The sequence below is a fragment of the Schistocerca nitens genome, chromosome 10 (assembly GCF_023898315.1).
Source record: "Schistocerca nitens isolate TAMUIC-IGC-003100 chromosome 10, iqSchNite1.1, whole genome shotgun sequence".
NCBI lineage: Eukaryota > Metazoa > Arthropoda > Insecta > Orthoptera > Acrididae > Schistocerca > Schistocerca nitens.
In genome coordinates, this window is record NC_064623.1 from 183,389,716 (window position 1) to 183,410,057 (window position 20,342).

The 20,342-nt window shown below is 42.5% G+C and overlaps 1 protein-coding gene across 1 annotated transcript in view; it reads left to right on the plus strand.

Annotated features, from left to right (window-relative positions):
• Nucleotides 1–19,801, plus strand: part of LOC126209976 (uncharacterized) — a 61,564-nt gene extending 41,763 nt beyond the window's left edge. Inside the window, exons 3-4 of the mRNA XM_049939087.1 lie at nt 2,632–3,039; nt 19,636–19,801. Coding sequence (XP_049795044.1) covers nt 2,632–3,039; nt 19,636–19,801 — 574 coding nt within the window. The remainder of the gene's footprint in view (nt 1–2,631; nt 3,040–19,635) is intronic.
• Nucleotides 19,802–20,342: the final 541 nt, after the last annotated feature.

Sequence of the window (20,342 nt, forward strand, 5' to 3'; positions counted from 1 at the left end):
TAGTTTGGTCACAAATGGCACTGAAAGTCATACAGGCTATCTGTTTAACTAAAAGGCTTTAGGTTAATTTAAACACTTTGCTGGAATCAGTAAAATTTAGGCTTTCTTTTGGATGCAGTCTTATAGCTGAATTCGATCTATTAGCTCACACGAATTTTACTTAATATGTATTGCACAATGTACGTCATTTTTCATAACTTTTAATAGGATGCATTTCCAATAAAACTAATTAGCTCATTACTTTCAGAATAGACATTATAATGTAATGAAATAATAGATTTTACTAGGGGAGTTTTATTTAAACTATTTCCGAATTCTGTACTATGAGGCTGAAGGCTACAGAATCTGTAGTCAGAATCTGAGTAGTGAAAATGGAAAAAAAATAAATAAAAGTTCATTGCTTAACTAAGTTACTGAAGGAGTGTAAAACCAAAACAGGCTAGCAGTGGGCAATCCTGCTTCGTTACAACACGGCTCCACGCAGTTCCTACTATCCCATCAGAAACAGTCCCAAAACTCTCCAATATATATATATATATATATATATATATATATATATATATATATATTTGCAGTCGATTCTGCTGCGCGATCAAGGGACTGGTATGTATAAACAACATCGATATCGTAAACGCACGCGATATCTGATAGTCGCGCGTTCGATATACATCGCCATGTGTTCTTGGAAATTGCCCAAAAATCAGCACGAGTGACTAGACCGTGACTGGAGTATGCGCAGCCTATTTGTGTCCGTGGTCTAAGGTCGCATCTCAATACTGTCTCCATAGATATTCCTACTCCGTGCGAAGGACCAGAGCTCAAAGATAGTGTTGTACGGCATCCAGCTGGAAGAATCATCGCAGGTAGCGTTCATAGAGTAAATATCTCTGGAGTGAGCATTGCGTTATGCGTATGTTGTCAACATTAAACCAAGATAGTCACGTGTTTTCGGGACTTCGCTGTGCGTCTGTGCTTTCCGCAGAGTTTGAAGTTTACATTATCAAGAGTTTTTGTTGTGTTTTCACCGTTTGTTGATAGTGTAATAGCGATGGTGAATTACTGTTGTTGCTACGGATGCAAAGAAAAATATGTGAAAGGAGGGATAGTAACTTTTCACGGGTACTATGTTTAAAAATTTCGAGACGCGTTGTAATTAAGGCTTGATTCTGTAGACCTAATTTTCTTCGATTTTATGACTATATAATAGATATTACGGCTCGTACAAAAGCTTACAAACAATCGCTTTCTCTCGTAAATTTGCTAGTGGAACAGGAAAGGGAATGGTTAGTTGTTTCAGCAAATACTATCCTCCATGCATTTATCAGTGACTTGTCGATTATATACATAGATTAGAAAGACGGGAGACAGATAAATTCAATAGAGTGGGAGTCTGTAATTGTCTTCGTATAATATGTGTGCCCAAACCATTTTGTCTACTATAAAGTTCCAGTAGGAGACCATGTTAAGTGTGTCTAGGACATGGAGGATGATTATGTGTGATTTCTATTTTAGTTTCCCGAAGGATGAACAACGAGAAAAGATGTGGCTCCAGAAAATAAGGAGGAGTAATTTTGTCCCCACAAAATATTTCAAAGTATGTTCAAAACACTTTGAAGAGGAATGTTTAGACAGAGAAAAATTTGGACGTGTGTGGCTGAAGGTAGATGCTATACCAACTATTTTTAATTTTCCACAGCACCTACAACCAATTTCTGCATTCAGCTTAAATACATTTTCTGCACAAATCAAATAAAAAACACAGCAGTGTAGCTAATCGAAGTACACATTCATCTTCTTTGGTGTATTTTGCCTTCCATTTATTTTCTTCACCATTTGATTAAGAAGCGCAAAATATTAGTAAACATGTCCCAAACTCTTTCATTTGTGTCACTTTCCACTTCCCTTAATGGTGTTATAAGGGTTGAATGTTACATGACCAACTGTATTTGCTTTACAGTACATTTATTCTCCGATCGTCTTTTTCCCCCTTCTTACTCAGTCTACTATTTATTTTATAAACTCGGGGAAAGTACGTAAAATGCGTTAAATAAACACTTAAAAGCGTCACCAGTAAGAAAAATTGTGCTTTAGGTCGCAAAAACGAGAAAATAAATACGCAGAAATAGCAGAAAAAAGGACGAATTAGCAGGGATATAATCGCTAATGTGTGCCAAATTCGGTGTTTTTCGGGCACTTGCAAAAGTACTAGCGTACTGTCAAGTCGTTTTGCAAGACTGTCACTGCAAAAATGTACGTCAGGCTCTGTAATACTATAAAGTGCCGTATCATACCGAAAACTACCAAAAATCGAGTGCATCTGAACTGTGACACCTATCGCAAAGAAGCAGAATGCAAAATCACTTGCCCTTAAAAGTTACGTAGCCGGTTTATTCGCGGTATCAAATGGATACTGTTAAAATGTCTGCGCAACATATGTATATAATCCACGACACGTACGAAAAGAATCCGTCTGTACTAGGGATGTAGTGACATTCGAAATATACAGGGCGCTATACGGACAAACACACGACGTCCCGAGAACACGTGACCAGGCCGGCAATGTATGTTGACAACACAAGATCTGTTCTGCGCATGTGAATGCTCACTCCAGAGATATTTACTCTATGGTAGCGTTCAACTGTCGCGCTGCGACAACAAACAAACAAATCCGCGTTCTGACGGAGATGAGGCGAGCGAGATGCGTATCACTGGCGTGAAGCACCGCAGGAGGGCTGTCCGCGGACCCTACCGTATGCCTCGTCAGAGCACAGCTCGTCAGCGCACGAGCCAACGCATTGGGACCTCCTTGTACGACTCGCTGGGCGTAGCGAGGGGTGCTTCGTCAGAGGAGATCCAGAGGGCGTACCGGCACCAGATGAGCATCCTCCACCCCCGCAGGCACCATCACGACCCGCACGCCGTGGAGAGGTACCACCAGGCGAGGCGCGCCTACAGCGTCCTAGGACATCCCGACCGCAGGAGGATCTACGACCGCTACGGCAACCTGGGAGTCCAGATAGCAGAGACCGCCGGGGAAAGGTGGGTGCCAACTTAAGCTAAATGTCTCTTCTCATGCGGCTGTCCGCGAGCTGCCGCTCCAGATATTCGCCGCCTTGTCGTCTTCGCTGATATCGTCCAAAATTATGGTGCCTGCAGGGCTTGACCAGAAATAAGATGGATAGAAGCGGGAGCTTAAGATGGCCAAGCGTTTAGAAAAAAACTGGCCAATTGTGGGTAGGACTCGCGTTCAACAACAGGGTGATCCAGTTGTTTCTTGGCCACAGTTTGTTAGTGACCATTCATGTTGGTTGTCTCGCCCACATAGAATGAAGCACAGTGGTTGCAGCTTAGCTTGTAGATGAGGGAGCTGTGGATAGTGAATGACTTATGTAGATAGTTCATTCGGTAATTTCCAAGAATGATTGCCTATCGAAGTCGCGGGGTCCAAACGACACATATCGAAAGTGCGATTGTAAATCGATCGTGCGAGTCTCGTGGCGCGCGCTATGATCAATTATTTGTGATCGACATTTTCTTCTGTTTTTCGTCGTTCATTATCTTGCTCTGTTCTCCGTGAATCGTTTGTGACTTGCTTGGGAAACGCAGACGATTTCTGTGGATAGAGAGTGTGATGTCTGGTGTTCCTAAAGTTTCTACCGCGGATTCTCTCACATTCCCTGCATATCCACCGTAGAAAATTGACTTTTTGCTGCAAAATGTGGAGTTCTACCGGATGACGAAAGGAGAGACTGTGTTAATTGTGGTACTGCGAAGTGTGTAAAACTTTGTAAGAGTTTCGATGCTGACATACCGTTACAATTTCATTGCGGACAGTGCGGAAAACGAACGAGTATCAGGAAGAATACGTGATTCGACTCTTCCAAGTTATCCATCCATACCAGCGTAATTCTTGTACCGTACTGGATTCATGACTACACGTTGCAAGCAACAGCATCAGAAACTGAGTTACCTGCAAATACCGTGTGTGACTATTTCGGGTTTTGCCGAGAAGTCTTATGTGGTAGTGACAAACGACAGTGTACCAATTGGTGGAGAAAGTAAAGTTGTGGAAGTTGACGAATATCATATAGCTAGACGTAAGATCCATAGAGGACGACCTTCAAAAAGTGAGATCGTTCTCATTTGGGTATTCGGTGGAAAAGAAAGAGACGTATTTAGTTGTCAGAGTATTGCCCACAGATAAGGTCGCTTTAGTGGGTCTGATAAAGCACTTCATACTCCCTGGTACTAAATTCACTAAAGACGGGTTTCAGTCGTACAAGACTCTTAAAGCTGAAGGATTCGATCACGAATTCGTGAACCACTCTGTGGAGTTTGTGTCTTGGGATGACCACCGTGTCCACACACACAATATTGAGCGGCTATGGCAATCTGCGAGGTCTTCCATTAAAAGAGAAGGGCGTCCAGGACAACTTGCGTTTGCAGGGAAAGTTAACGCATGTGACACACTGCCGATATTCTTGCGCGATATTGACAGAGTTTACCCAGGCTATGGGAAAAAGGGAATTGTCCCTGTAGCGTACACATCAGATGGATTTTCACATGACAACAACACGGACGACGAATAAGGTAAGTCGTGTCCTATGTAATTACAAGTAATTTTTAACGCTCTTCTTTTGCCGTTGCTGTAGTGACGACCGTAAACATACTCATAAAAGCCACCACGAGACTCGCATGATCGATTTACAATCGCACGTTCGATATGTGTCGTTTGGACACCACGACTTAGCCCGCATCTCGTGGTCTTGCGGGAGCGTTCTCGCTTCCCACGCCCGGTTTCCCGGGTTCGATTCCCGGCGGGGTCAGGGATTTTCTCTGCCTCGTGATGGCTGGGTGTTGTGTGCTGTCCTTAGGTTAGTTAGGTTTAAGTAGTTCTAAGTTCTAGGGGACTTATGACCACAGTAGTTGAGTCCCATGGTGCTCAGAGCCATTTGAACCATTTGACACCACGACTTCGATAGGCAATCACTCTTGGAAATTACTGTTCATTTATCCCGGAAATCGAGAATCTCGACAAATTTTGCCGGTTATAGATATCAATACTTGTAAGATATAGATACCAGGAATTCCAAGAATCTCTGCAGCAGTCCCTGGAACTAGTCCGGCCATGCAAAAAGAAGCAAGAATGGGGACTTCAACTTATACATGTAGAGAGAGAAGATATAATAAAACATTTTCTATTTACTTACTAATACATGACTACAACTTACATTTTCCTATTATGCTTCCGACGCATGATGATTGCAATGTAATTCCTAATGACACAAAGATATTTTTTATGTGACATAATTACAATTTACATTTTCCAAATTTTTTGCCTTCCTTGCACTATGAAATCTTATTTCGACCAAATTTCGTGATTCTATGTCAGCTGGAAATACCCTATAACTTTTGACAACTGAGTTCGCGTGTATCAAAATATGTGACATAAACGGCCGTATCTTTTGATTTCTCTGATTTAAAAGCTCACATGTTTTACACCGCCAAGGGGCTGTATATCTTAGGAACTAAGAAAAATTTCAACTTTATACTCCTGCCCGCCTGAGAAAATTGGGTCTTAATAAATGGATAGACAGATAGATGGATAAAAGAAAGAAAAAAAAAATTTTTCGTGTGATGTAATTACAAATTTACAATTTTTTCCGTTACTCGTACTGTGGAAATTTCATGGTTCTAGGTCAACAAGAAGTACCCCATAGATACTGATGAGTAAGTTTGCGAGTATCAAAAGATGTGACATAAATAACCGTATCTTTTGTTTGTATTTACTCACTAGCTTATATGTCTTACAACGTAAAGGTACCGTGTACATAAATTTCAACTGGATATGTCTTCCTGTTGCTGAGAAGAAGAGTTTTTAACAGTCGGAAAGACAGACAACAAAGCGATCCTACAAGGGTGTCTTTTTACGGATGGATGTACGGAAGCCTAAACGAAGCATTTTTGGCGCAAGTCGGACGAGGCAATAAGCCATTGAAGATAGATCAGTTTCTAGGCTGCATTTGGCACAGAGGAAAGAGTATACCGTTAATCAGAGGGTTGTGGGATCGAGCCCCCATGTGGAAACTATTTAATTTTGTTTTTACCTGACACTACAAAGAAACTGAAGTAATGCTCAATATATTTTAATTATTAATATTTTCGTGCCAACGGCCTTGCCGCAGTGGTAACACCGGTTCCTGTCAGAGCACCGAAGTTAAGCGCTGTCGGGCTGGGCTAGCACTTGCATGGGTGACCATTCGGTCTGACAAACGCTGTTGGCAAGTGGGGTGCAGTCAGCCCTTTTGTGGCAAACTGAGGAGCTACTTGATTGAGTCACTGAATGCAGACATGGAGGGGCATGTGCTGACACCTTTGTACTGAGGATGACATGGTGGCCGGTCGGTACCGTTGGGCCTTCATGACGTGTTCGGGCGGAGTTTAGTTGGTTTTATTCATATTTTCATAATTGGAATGAAACAGAAAAGCAGAGGAAAACTTGGGATTGCAAATAAATTTCCAGGAATGGTTTTTAAGGCGTACATGAGAACTTCGTATATAAAATTAGATACTTTTATTATTTTACAGTTGATGATTGACAAGTGCGGGGGGTGATATTCATCATAAAAACAAGGGGAGCTGTAATATTCTCGGCATCTTGCACTCGTTATAACCGCCGCATTTTTACTATTACACGGTTGTTTTACAGTTGTTATAGAAGAACAAAAGTGTCACCACGTTCTAGCAACATCCTCCAAAAATCCAAGTCACCCGAAAATCACTCGGTGAAGAGCTAACAAATGGATGAGCTCAATAGCTCTACCGTTGCCCCAACGGCCGATGACATCTTTGACCTGTGAGGCTCACTAATGTTCACGCGCAGTTGCCGGAAAGCTGCTCGAATGTCAATATAAAACTAACGAAATACGGAGTTCTGTACGCATTAATTATCATCCCTTCTTGGAAGTTTATTTGCAATGCCAAATTTTGCTTTCCACGCTTTTCATGAAAATATTAATAAATACAATAAATTGAGCATTATTTCGATTTATTTGCAGTGTTAGTAACGTAAAAATTGTAATTAAAAAACAAGTTACCGCACAGGGATTCGACACCAAAACCCCACCGTTCTGCACATTCCCCACTACGCCAACCGCTGTCTAGAATCTATGTTAATATAAATGGCTCATGACTCGCCCAACTATCCTACTTTTTTCTAAACACTTGCCATCTGGAGCTGCCACTTCTGTTACTTTCATTTCTGGTCAAGCCCCATATTTTCTGTAAATCAGGTGGAAATCGGTCATGACGAGCAGGTGCGTTCCCCTTGTAAATTATAGGTCAGGGTCAGCGGCAGCCACGGTGGTTTTTACTGCTCATGTATTGGCAACGCGTCAGTTCCGCGCAGCCAATGGGTTGATACTTTCACGTAACTAGAAGAGGCGAGAAAAGAGGCAATGAAATTTTAGCGCCGAAATAGAAACCACTATTCGCTGCTGTCATAGTCATTTGACTTTTTCTTCCAGAATATGTCACGAATTAAGAGGTTGTGATTAGGTTGGAATGTGACAGCTCGGTTGCGAGATGGCGAAGCGAACGAATATGAAAGCTAAGAAAGCCGGTTGCGGCGACAAGCTGAGGTATGGTTTAGTCCGAGGTTTAGGTTAGCTTGGAATTTGATAGTGTGGTTGTGAGCCGGAGTCCGACAAATTTGTCCAGTAGGGAGCAAGGCTCAAAACATGTCAGTTTTTATATAACTGATGCAATGAATCGGAAAACGCGCTGTGCCATAAGAACTAAATTGAAGTGAAGCACACAAAAACCGTCCGTCAAAATATTGATAATTATCCTCGTACTATTTTTAATGTAGATCACTTAACTATCTAAACGGTAAGCCTATTTCAATCTACTGCATGCACAATACATCTTTTTATGTTATTAACATGAATATGAATGCCTCCTGATTCATTCAGCTGTCTTATATTACATCCTCAAATGTTTAAATTCACGATATGTAATGAGTTATAAAATAAAGCTAGAAAATATTTAAAAAAATATGTTTTGACATTCCCGTAACGTTAGCCTGAGACTAAACATTAAAAATTTGAAAAAAGGAGAAAAGTGACTTTGACAGAGAAAATCCTGCTGGATGTCAATAAAAATGCTACATTACTCCTGGAAGCTGTCATTGGGCTTTACAAAGAAATGTGTAGTAAAATACTCAGATATTGTAATAAATATTTCATTTTCAGTGTGCCTTGAACCTTATCTTTTGCATTTCAGTACACTAGACACAGAAGCAGTAAATATTCACAGTTAATGAAATATTTGAAAAATGAGAACATGTATCATTGACCCAATCAAGACAACTGGTTGGCTTCATTGCGCCAGGCAGTTTCTATAAATGTGCTGTCGTGTAGTAGCATCTAAATGCTGTTGTTGTTGTTCTTGTTGTTGTTGTGGTCTTCAGTCCTGAGACTGGTTTGATGCAGCTCTCCATGCTACCCTATCCTGTGCAAGCTTCTTCATCTCTCAGTACCTACTGCAACCTACATCCTTCTGAATCTGGTTAGTTTATTCATCTCTTGGTCTCCCTCTACGATTCTTACCCTCCACGCTGCCCTCCAATGCTAAATTTGTGATCCCTTTATGCCTCAGAACATGTCCTACCAACCGATCCCTTCTTCTACTCAAGTTGTGCCACAAACTCCTCTTCTCCCCAATTCTGTTCAATACCTCCTCATTAGTTATGTGATCTACCCATCTAATCTTCAGTATTCTTCTGTAGCACCACATTTCGAAAACGTCTATTCTCTTCTTGTTCAAACTACGAGGGCAGTTCAATAAGTAATGCAACACATTTTTTTTCTCGGCCTATTTTGGTTGAAAAAACCGGAAATTTCTTGTGGAATATTTTCAAACATTCCCGCTTCGTCTCGTATAGTTTCATTGACTTCCGCCAGGTGGCAGCGCTGTACGGAGCTGTTAAAATGGCGTCTGTAACGGATGTGCGTTGCAAACAACGGGCAGTGATCGAGTTTCTTTTGGCGGAAAACCAGGGCATCTCAGATATTCATAGGCGCTTGCAGAATGTCTACGGTGATCTGGCAGTGGACAAAAGCACGGTGAGTCGTTGGGCAAAGCGTGTGTCATCATCGCCGCAAGGTCAAGCAAGACTGTCTGATCTTCCGCGTGATGGCCGGCCGTGCACAGCTGTGACTCCTGCAATGGCAGAGCGTGCGAACACACTCGTTCGAGATGATCGACGGATCACCATCAAACAACTCAGTGCTCAACTTGACATCTCTGTTGGTAGTGCTGTCACAATTGTTCACCAGTTGGGATATTCAAAGGTTTGTTCCCGCTGGGTCCCTCGTTGCCTAACCGAACACCATAAAGAGCAAAGGAGAACCATCTGTGCGGAATTGCTTGCTCGTCATGTGGCTGAGGGTGACAATTTCTTGTCAAAGAATGTTACAGGCGATGAAACAAGGGTTCATCACTTCGAACCTGAAACAAAAAGGCAATCAATGGAGTGGCGCCACACCCACTCCCCTACCAAGAAAAAGTTTAAAGCCATACCCTCAGCCGGTAAAGTCATGGTTACAGTCTTCTGGGACGCTGAAGGGGTTATTCTGTTCGATGTCCTTCCCCATGGTCAAACGATCAACTCTGAAGTGTATTGTGCTACTCTTCAGAAATTGAAGAAACGACTTCAGCGTGTTCGTAGGCACAAAAATCAGAACGAACTTCTCCTTCTTCATGACAACGCAAGACCTCACACAAGTCTTCGCACCCGAGAGGAGCTCACAAAACTTCAGTGGACTGTTCTTCCTCATGCACCCTACAGCCCCGATCTCGCACCGTCGGATTTCCATATGTTTGGCCCAATGAAGGACGCAATCCGTGGGACGCACTACGCGGATGATGAAGAAGTTATTGATGCAGTACGACGTTGGCTCCGACATCGACCAGTGGAATGGTACCGTGCAGGCATACAGGCTCTCATTTCAAGGTGGCGTAAGGCCGTAGCATTGAATGGAGATTACGTTGAAAAATAGTGTTGTGTAGCTAAAAGATTGGGGAATAACCTGGTGTATTTCAATGCTGAATAAAACAACCCCTGTTTCAGAAAAAAAAATGTGTTGCGTTACTTATTGAACTGCCCTCGTATTTATCGTCCATGTTTCACATCCATACATAGCTACACTCCATACAAATACTTTCAGAAACGACTTCCTGACACTTAAATCTATACTCGATGTTAACAAATTTCTCTTCTCCAGAAACGCTTTCCTTGCCATTGCCAGTCTACATTTGATATCTTCTCTACTTCGACCATCATCAGTTATTTTGCTCCCCAAATAGCAAAACTACTTTACTACTTTAACTGTCTCATTTCCTAATCTAACTCCCTCAGCATCACATTCGACTACATTCCATTATCCTTGTTTTTCTTTTGTCCATTCCGTTCAATTGCTCTTACAAGTCCTTTGGTGTCTCTGATAGAATTACAATGTCATCAGCGAACCTCAAAGTTTTTATTTCTTCTCCATCAATTTTATTACCTACTCCGAATTTTTCTTTTGTTTCCTTTACTGCTTCCTCAATATACAGATTGAATAACATCGGGGAGAGGCTAAAATCCTGTCTCACTCCCTTCCCAACCACTGCTTCCCTTTCATGCCACTCGACTCTTGTAACTGCCATCTGGTTTCTGTACAAATTGTAAATAGCCTTTCGCTCCCTGTATTTTACCCCTGCCACCTTCAGAATTTGAAAGAGAGTATTCCAGTCAACATTCTCAAAAGCTTTCTCTAAGTCTACAAATGCTAGAAACGTAGGTTTGCCTTTCCTTAATGTTTCTTCTAAGATAAGTCGTAAGGTCAGTATTGCCTCACGTGTTCCAGTATTTCTACGGAATCCAAACTGATCTTCCCCGAGGTCCGCTTCTACCAGTTTTTCCATTCGTCTGTAAAGAATTTGTGTTAGTATCTTGCAGCTGTGACTTATTACACTGATAGTTCAGTAATTTTAACATCTGTCAACACCTGCTTTCTTTGGGATTAGAATTATTATATTATTCTTGAAGTCTGAGGGTATTTCGCCTGTCTCATATATCTTGCTCACCCGATGGTAGAGTTTTGTCAGGACTGGCTCTCCCAAGGCCGTCACTAGTTCTAATGGAATGTTGTCTACTCCTGGGGCCTTGTTTGACTAAATACTACACACATCTAAATAAGTGACAATACATGTAATATTTTTTATTTTAGGCGTTTTTTTGGGATCTGAAACCGAATAACACCTAATCGAAACCAAGGTGAGTAAAAGCAGAAATGTCGCCTTTGAAGGTACAATAACATATTCGACTGATTACGAAAATACTTACATGTAATTAGAAAAGATATAATGGAAACCATCACTTAAATTTTGTTCATCGTGGCCTATTTAGGCTTAAGATTAGACAAAATTCGAGGTCGCTCATCCGAGGCAAATCGCACTGCATTGCTTAGCAGTACCTAGTTTCCTTCTATAATATGTAACTTTTCATTGTTAATACGACAAAATGGCGTGAACTGTTCGTACTTTCCAGTGAGGGCTGAAGAAGTTCAGTCACTATAGTTCAATTCTTTTATCTTGGCGGCTCGCGCATGCCCGCCCAGACGCGGGAGATTGCTGCGTTGCCAGTTGCACACGACGCACGCGCCAATAGAAGCAGCGCCATAGTATAGCATAGTTCGCAAGCTTACGTTTAGGGGGGAGCGCGCAGTTCATGAAGTAAAGCCACCACGGCCGCATTAACCCTTTCGCTGCTACAAAGACGTGCTCCCTGCATTCCGCGCTGTGCGCGAATTTGTCACTGCACTGCTCGCCTGTGCAGACACATTGTGTTCCGACTGCTTTGACACTCTTTATCATTCGATTCCACAAAAACTATTTGGCTCAAAAATTAGATTTTTACCTATCTTCTTGACTGATACCTTCCCCCCATAAATGACTTAATTTTGTTTCGATGTTCAACGCAGTTATTATGCAGCATTAAATATAGTAAACCATTGCACGAAATTGAGAGTTTGCAGAGGTAAAGTCCACAGAGTATACTTTCCGGATGGTCGATTTTAGTTGCCACAGTGTTGAGAATGAAATGTGGACAAGATACCTATATATTTCATTTAATTTAAGTACCACGTAAGTGTCGTATGTAATATTCAGAAATATTCCACCTTTCGCGACTGTAACAAAAGTTTTACTTACACTGGGCACGTTTGGCTTTACTTTAAAGCACTTCAATCAATCAAAAGGAAGTAGACAAAATACATTAAACAAAACTGTGGACTTACAAAAACATTAGGACTTTAATATACCGTCTGTCAGTGAAGTGCTCAGAGCTATGTCAAATATAATTTTGTGTGTGGCACACACAAACAGCATTTATTTGCTAAAACACTGATGAGCCAACACAAACGTTGAATATTGTGCTACCGCAGCACAAAACTACGAAAGGTGACTTGGCAATGGAGGACACAAAATACAGTCCTCTTATGATGCTTCAAAAGAGAGAAACGCATCTGGTCTAAATAAGTCGCTTATTACAGTTGCAGAAGAGGGATATATTTCAATACCATTGGTAAAACTGAGACTGTGGAACAAAAACAAGAAATAGAACATGAACACCATTGTGTATGTGCCATACCTTTTCACCTTTCACTTTAAAATAAAGCCAAACGCACCCTGTGTAAATAAAACTTTTATTACAGTCGCGAAAGACGGAATATTTCTCAATATTACATACGACACCTATGTGGTACTTAAATTAAATGAGATATTGTTATACAGTAAATATTATATGAAATTTAGGTATCTTGTCCACATTTCATTCTCAACATTGTGGCAACTAAAATCGACCATACGGAAAGTATACGCAATGGACTTTTACCTCTGCAAACTCTTCAAAATTTCGTGCAATGGTTTACTACATTTAATGCTACACATCAAAACAAAATTAAGTCATTTATGGGGGCAAGGTATCAGTCAAGAAGACGTGTAAAAATCAAATTTTTTGGCCAAATAGTTTTTGTGAAATCGAATGATAAGTGTGTCAAAGCAGTGGGAACACCATGTGTCTGCACAGGCGAGAAGTGCAGTGATGACAAAATCGCGCACAGCGTGGAGTGCGGGGAGCACGTGTCTGCAGCAGCGAAAAAGTTAATGAAGAGGCAAAGCACTAGAAATTTCATTCAAACGAATAAAAATCGTGAAGTAAGGCACTCCAATATGGTTTTTAAATAAAGAAAATTTTAAGCTCCGCACAAGGTTTGAATTCATAAACTTTCACTTGGTAGCCGAACACCTTAACCATTCCGCTACATCGGCTCATTGAACAGAGTAACTCCATAAGGACTCTACCACCGCACGCAACTACTTATGAACACTGTTGGTATGACTGAATTACTCACGCTTCGGCGAAGTACAATAGGAAATAAACAATTACCGTTGTTCTTTATTGCGAAAAAGTAGTTCGTGAGATTCAAACAAACACCTTTCCTTGCTATCGCCTGAATTAGGAGTCTTATTGCTTGTTTGGTTTAATTAATTAATAGAATATGAAGCAATTGGTATAAAGAATGCTTTTTCCAAACTTTCTATAAAAGAAAGTCTGCTATCAAGACATTGCTTTTGTTCTATTACTGTATTTATGACTCAACGTTTCTAAAACTGAAGAGACTCGTCCGTGCTCTGCACTGCAGTCGAGATCTGGCAACGTCGTTCTCTGTTCATTGGCTGACTGTGTTTTCTGACGTCAGATGCGCAGAACGAACCTAAACTCGGCCGCCAAGATATATGACGCGCACTTTAATACCATATCAGTACGACGTTTCAATCCCTAATACAAGTCAATTATACGAACGTAGTGCTAATGCTATTTTTTCTCATTGTTGCTCTGTGTCTCTGTGGAGCAACTCACAACTAACATGTCGAATCTTTGGCAACATGGGGCACGCGCCTGTTGTCAATATCGACAGGGAAATCGAGTCGACTTATAAAATTTCACATCTGTTCACATTAAAGTTTTTTTGCATTAGTTTAAAGATTTATATTTTTTAGTGTCGACTGGCATAACTGAAGTTGAACTAGATGTGTTTTGAAAGCTAATTTGTTGTAGGGTGGTTATGGAAAGTGCACTTGATAAAAGTGTAGACCTTCCAAAAGTGTCCTCAAATTGGCTGGTAGAATCAATTTTTTATCAGCCTGAGACTACACCGATGTAATCCTCCTCTCTCCAGTGTGTCATATTACTGTGCAGTAATGCCAACTGGAATGAAGTATTCCCAGCTGCGTGACTGACTTGTGTATGTCGATCCAAGATACTTACAGGTAGAAGTTATTCGTTAACGCAATTGAATATTCATCTAATTTTAGATTTTAAATTGGTTGTAGTTAAGGTATAGTGTCAAATATCAGTTCGTGCATGACTAATATTCATATTTTCGATATCTCATTGACTACCAGTATGCTGAAATGACGTAGTTCAGTTACAAAGAGTTCACGATCAAGATTCGTTTCGTACTTTCATTCGAATTGATGAGGAGGTTGTTTCGAAGCTGCTCGCCACCTTAGAAAAAGATACAGCCCAGAAAGATACAAATATGAACCAGTTCATAAACTATTTCTTCTAGTGCAAAAGCGTGTTCACAGATGCATACGAACTGTAGTGATCACTGACGAATAGTCTGCGAAACCGCATTCTCCTGTGTTCTGTTTGATTCGCTCCGGTGAAATGAGGGCTGCATTGATATACACATCTCCTGTGAATATTCTAACATCATATGCTAAATGAAGATGGCGCTGCACTATGCTCCATGAAGCAATTCAACAAAGACAACTTTCACCGAGGTCACAAATGTCGTGGAATAGCGATATGCTAACATAGAGGTGGCGATAGTATGGCGTACACAAGGTATAAAAGGAAGTGCATTGACGCAGCCATCATTTGTACTCAGGTGGCTCATTTGAAAAGGTTTCCTACGTGGTTATGGCTGCACGACGGAAATTTATATGCTTTACGCGCCGAATGGCAGTTGGACCTAGACACATGGGCCATTCCGTTTCGGAAATCGTTAGGGAAGTCAGTATTTTGAGACTCACAGTGTCAAGGGGTGAAACGACATACTTCAATTTTTAAGAGTTCACGATCAAGATTCGTTTCGTGCTGTCATTCAAATTGAAGATGAGGTTGTATCGAAGCCGCTCATTACCTTTGAAAAAGATTTTTTTGGTCATCAGTCTACTGACTGGTTTGATGCGGCCCGCCACGAATTCCTTTCCTGTGCTAACCTCTTCATCTCAGAGTAGCACTTGCAACCTACGTCCTCAATTATTTGCTTGACGTATTCCAATGTCTTCCTCTACAGTTTTTGCCCTCTACAGCTCCCTCTAGTACCATGGAAGTCATTCCCTCATGTCTTAGTAGATGTCCTATCATCCTGTCCCTTCTCCTTATCAGTGTTTTCCACATATTCCTTTCCTCTCCAAATGGCTCTGAGCACTATGGGACTCAACATCTTAGGTCATAAGTCCCCTAGAACTTAGAACTACTTAAACCTAACTAACCTAAGGACATCACACACACCCATGCCCGAGGCAGGATTCGAACCTGCGACCGTAGCAGTCCCGCGGTTCTTTCCTCTGCGATTCTGCGTAGAACCTCCTCATTCCTTACCTTATCAGTCCACCTAATTTTCAACATTCGTCAATAGCACGTCTATAGCACCACATCTCAAATGCTTCGATTCTCTTCTGTTCCGGTTTTCCCACAGTCCATGTTTCACTACCATACAATGCTGTACTCCAGACGTACATCATCAGAAATTTCTTCCTCAAATTAAGGCCGGTATTTGAAATTAGTAGACTTCTCTTGGCCAGAAATGCCTTTTTTCCCATAGCGAGTCTGCATTTGATGTCCTCCTTGCTCTGTCCGTCATTGGTTATTTTACTACCTAGGTAGCAGAATTCCTTAACTTCATTGACTTCGTGACCATCAATCCTGATGTTAACTTTCTCGCTGCTCTCATTTCTACTACTTCTCATTACCTTCGTCTTTCTCCGATTTACTCTCAAACCATACTGTGTACTCATTAGACTGTTCAATCCGTTCAGCAGATCATTTAATTCTTCTTCACTTTCACTCAGGATAGCAATGTCATCAGCAAATCATATCATTGATATCCTTTCACCTTGTATTTTAATTCCACTCCTGAACCTTTCTTTTATTTCCATCATTGCTTCCTCGATGTACAGATTGAAGAGTAGGGCCTTGTCTTCCATCCTTCTTAATACGAGCACTTCGTTCTTGATCGTCCACTCTTATTATTCCTTCTTGGTTGTTGTACATATTGTATATGACCCGTCTCTCCCTATAGCTTACCCCTACTTTTTTCAGAATCTCGAACAGCTTGCACCATTTTATATTGTCGAACGCTTTTTCCAGGTCGACAAATCCTATGAAAGTGTCTTGATTTTTCTTTAGCCTTGCTTCCATTATTAGCCGTAACGTCAGAACTGCCTCTCTCGTCCCTTTACTTTTCCTAAAGCCAAACTGATCGTCACCTAGCGCATTCTCAATTTTCTTTTCCATTCTTCTGTATATTATTCTTGTAAGCAGCTTCGATGCATGAGCTGTTAAGCTGATTGTGCGATAATTCTCGCACTTGTCAGCTCTTGAAAAAGATATTCAGACAAATTTCAGGCATTACGTCTCACCACGGGCAACGCAGTGGCCGACGACCTTCACTTAACAACCGAGAGCAACGCCATATGCGTAGAGTTGTCGGTACTAACAGACAAGCAATACTGCGTGAAACAACCGCAGAAATAAATCTTGGGAGCACTACGAACGTATCCGTTAGGAAAGTGTGGCGAAATTTTGCTTTACTCGGCAACAGCAGCAGACGACCAATGCCAATGCCTTTGCTAACACCATGACATCGCAGCAGCCCCTCTTCTCGGCTCGTGACCACATCGGTTGGATCCTAGACGACTGAAAAACCGTGGCCTTGTCTGATGAGTCCCAATTTCAGCTGGTAAGAGTTGATGGTATGGTTCTACTGTGGCGCAGACCCCACAAAGTCGTGGACCCAAGCTTTCAACAAGGCATTGTGCAAGCTGATGGTGGTTCCACAATGGTATGGGCTGTGTTTACATGAATGAGCTGAGACCTCTGGTGCAACAGAACCGATCATTGACTGAAAATTGTTCTTTTAAACTGTCTGGAGAGCATTTATAGGTGCCGGCCGCGGTGGTCTCGCGGTTCTAGGCGCGCAGCCCGGAACCGTGCGACTGCTACCGTCGCAGGTTCGAATCCTGCCTCGGGCACGGATGTGTGTGATGTCCTTGGGTTAGTTAGGTTTAAGTAGTTCTAAGTTCTAGGGGATCGATGACCACAGCAGTTGAGTCCCATAGTGCTCAGAGCCATTTGAACCATTTGAACCATTTATAGGTATTCATGGACTTCATGTTCCCAAAAGGAAGTCCGACACAATACTAGGAGCTTTCCCATCACTTTTGTCGCCTCAGTGTAGAGCAACATTGGGCTGCTGCATGCCACACTTGGCAAACTGTGGGGAGGTGCATCCCCAATAGAGATGGGCACACTCGTTCATCCTTGCGAACTAGTTCACTGGTGATCGCTCTTTTTTGGGAACCGTTCATTTTTACTCGTTCACCTTCATTGTGCTCGATATATGGTTCTTATGAAAAACTGAAAATTACTACCATAGGTTGCGAAAGATGGAAGGCAGTTGCCGCCGTCCTGTAGTACAGAGTTTTTATTCATAGCAGAATTCTCACCCACTTGTAATTTTCGAGAGTCTACAAGACATCTCGTTTAGCCATCTGTAGCGTTATGTGACTGATCGCAGTAAAATAATATAAGGTGGCGCACGAGAAACCAGCCCCGAGTACAGACTGCTCGTCAATTACGCACGAGTTGTTGACCAGTACGAGCAGAATAGATAAACATGTAATAGTTAGGCAGTGAAGAAATGACAAATAAGGTAATGCAAATAACTTCGAAAAAACAGGTAACGACTGGAAAGCGACAATGAGCGGTCTAGTACTCGGGGCCGATTCTTCGTGCGCTACCCTGTGCCACTGAAATAGTATCGCAGGAGTTATCATATTTTCTTTACAAAATGTGACACCATCCACTGGATTACGAAGCGCGGGCTTCATTCGGTTGTAAGTCGGTCTGCCTTCCATAAAAATGGACACACTCTTTTGCCTTGGCTCAAAAAGAGACGGAAAATGGCCACTCGTGTGTGCCGTGCCGACGTCCTTTGCACGTGTAATAACAAAAAATCTTTCCTTTTTACAAGTATTTCTTCTGCTGTTTATAGAAATAGTGACGTGAGCGCCTGCGATGGTGTACTCAACGACGAACCTCGGTGCACGAATGGCAAAACGTCATTTTTTCAGCTGAATCCAGGTTCTGTTTACAGCATCATGATGGTCGCATCCGTGTTTGGCGACATCGCGGGGAACACACATTGGAAGAATGTATTCGTCATTGCCATACTGGCGTATCACCCCGCATGATGGTACGGGGTGCCATTGGTTACACTTCTCGGTCAACTCTTGTTCGCATTGACGGCACTTTGAACAGTGGACGTTACAATTCACATGTGTTACGACCCGTGGCTCTACCCTCCATTGGATCCCTGCGAAACCCTACATTTCTGGATACAGAAAATGTTCGACTGCTGACCTGGCCAGCACATTCGCCAGATCCCTCACCAATTGAAAACCGCCGGACGTGGTGGCCGAGCGGTTATAGGCGCTACAGTCTGGAACCACGCGACCGCTACGGTCGCAGGTTCGAATCCTGCCTCGGGCATGGATGTGTGTGATGTCCTTAGGTTAGTTAGGTTTAAGTAGTTCTTTCTAGGGGACTGATGACCTCAGATGTTAAGTCACATAGTTCTCAGAGCCATTTAATTGAAAACGTCTGGTCAATGGTGGCCGAGCAACTGGCTTGTCACAACACGCCAGTGGTATCGTGTTGTAGCTGCATGGGCAGCTGTACCTGTACACGCCATCCGAGCTCTGTTTGACTCAATGCCCAGGCGTATCAAGGCCGTTATTACGGCCAGAGGTAGTTGTTCTGGGTACTGATTTCTCAGGATCTATGCACCGAAATTGCGTGTAAATGTCATCACATGTCAGTTCTAGTATAATATATTTGTCCGATGAATACCCGTTTATCATCTACTTGTCTTCTTGGTATAGAAATTTTAATGGCCAGTAGTGTAGAAAGCCGCGACCGAACTATGAAAGACCGTTACTTAGAATGCGTTCCCCGCTCGCTCCGTTCATCTTGGTGAACCGTTCCTTTGTATCCGCTAGTTCGCGAACGACCCATTTCTAGTCCCCAAGCTGTCGACCACCGATGTGGTGTTTCGCTCCGCCAACAGTCGCGTAGCACAGTCTGTGTTGGCGCAGGTTCGTGCTGCCGGCGTACATCCTGAGCAAGCGGTGGGGCCGCCTGCTCATCACCTTCTTCTTCCTGCTGACCTGCTGCTGCTTCGGCTGCTGCTGCTGCTGCGGCTGTTGTTGCGGCTGCTGCGGCGCCAACATCAGGGCCTGGGAGGACGAGCTGGAGGACGAGCACGGCGCAGACTTCTCCGACGACGAGCGCGGGGGCCGCCCTGACGAATCTAGCGCCGACGATGACGACGACGAGCACCGCGACCGCCCACGCCGCGGGAAGAAAGTTACTTACGGGAAGGCCACTGTCGTGGACTGAGCTCCGCGGCGAACCGTGTGACTGCCATCTGTGCGACAGCTGGCCCTTGTATCCATTTAGTCGTGTAGTTTACGTAATAAAAATAGTTTACAGAAGCTAGTGTGAAATCAGAATGGTGAGTTGGAAGGAATGGGTCACCACTAGAGAAATCAGTAGCTGAGAACACACACACACAAAAATTAGACACTGCAGCATGTGTGCATACTGGACAAAACATTCGTCACACAAGATTGTCCGCCTACTTTCCTTGACTTCCGGAAGGCGTTCGATACAGTTCCGCACTGTCGCCTGATAAAGTAAGAGCCTACGGAATATCAGACCAGCTGTGTGGCTGGATTGAAGAGTTTTTAGCAAACAGAACACAGCATGTTGTTCTCAATGGAGAGACGTCTACAGACGTTAAAGCAACTTCTGGCGTGCCACAGGGGAGTGTTACGGGACCATTGCTTTTCACAATATATATAAATGACCTAGTAGATAGTGTCGGAGGGAATGGCAACTGACCTTTAACATAGACAAATGTAATGTATTGCGAATACAT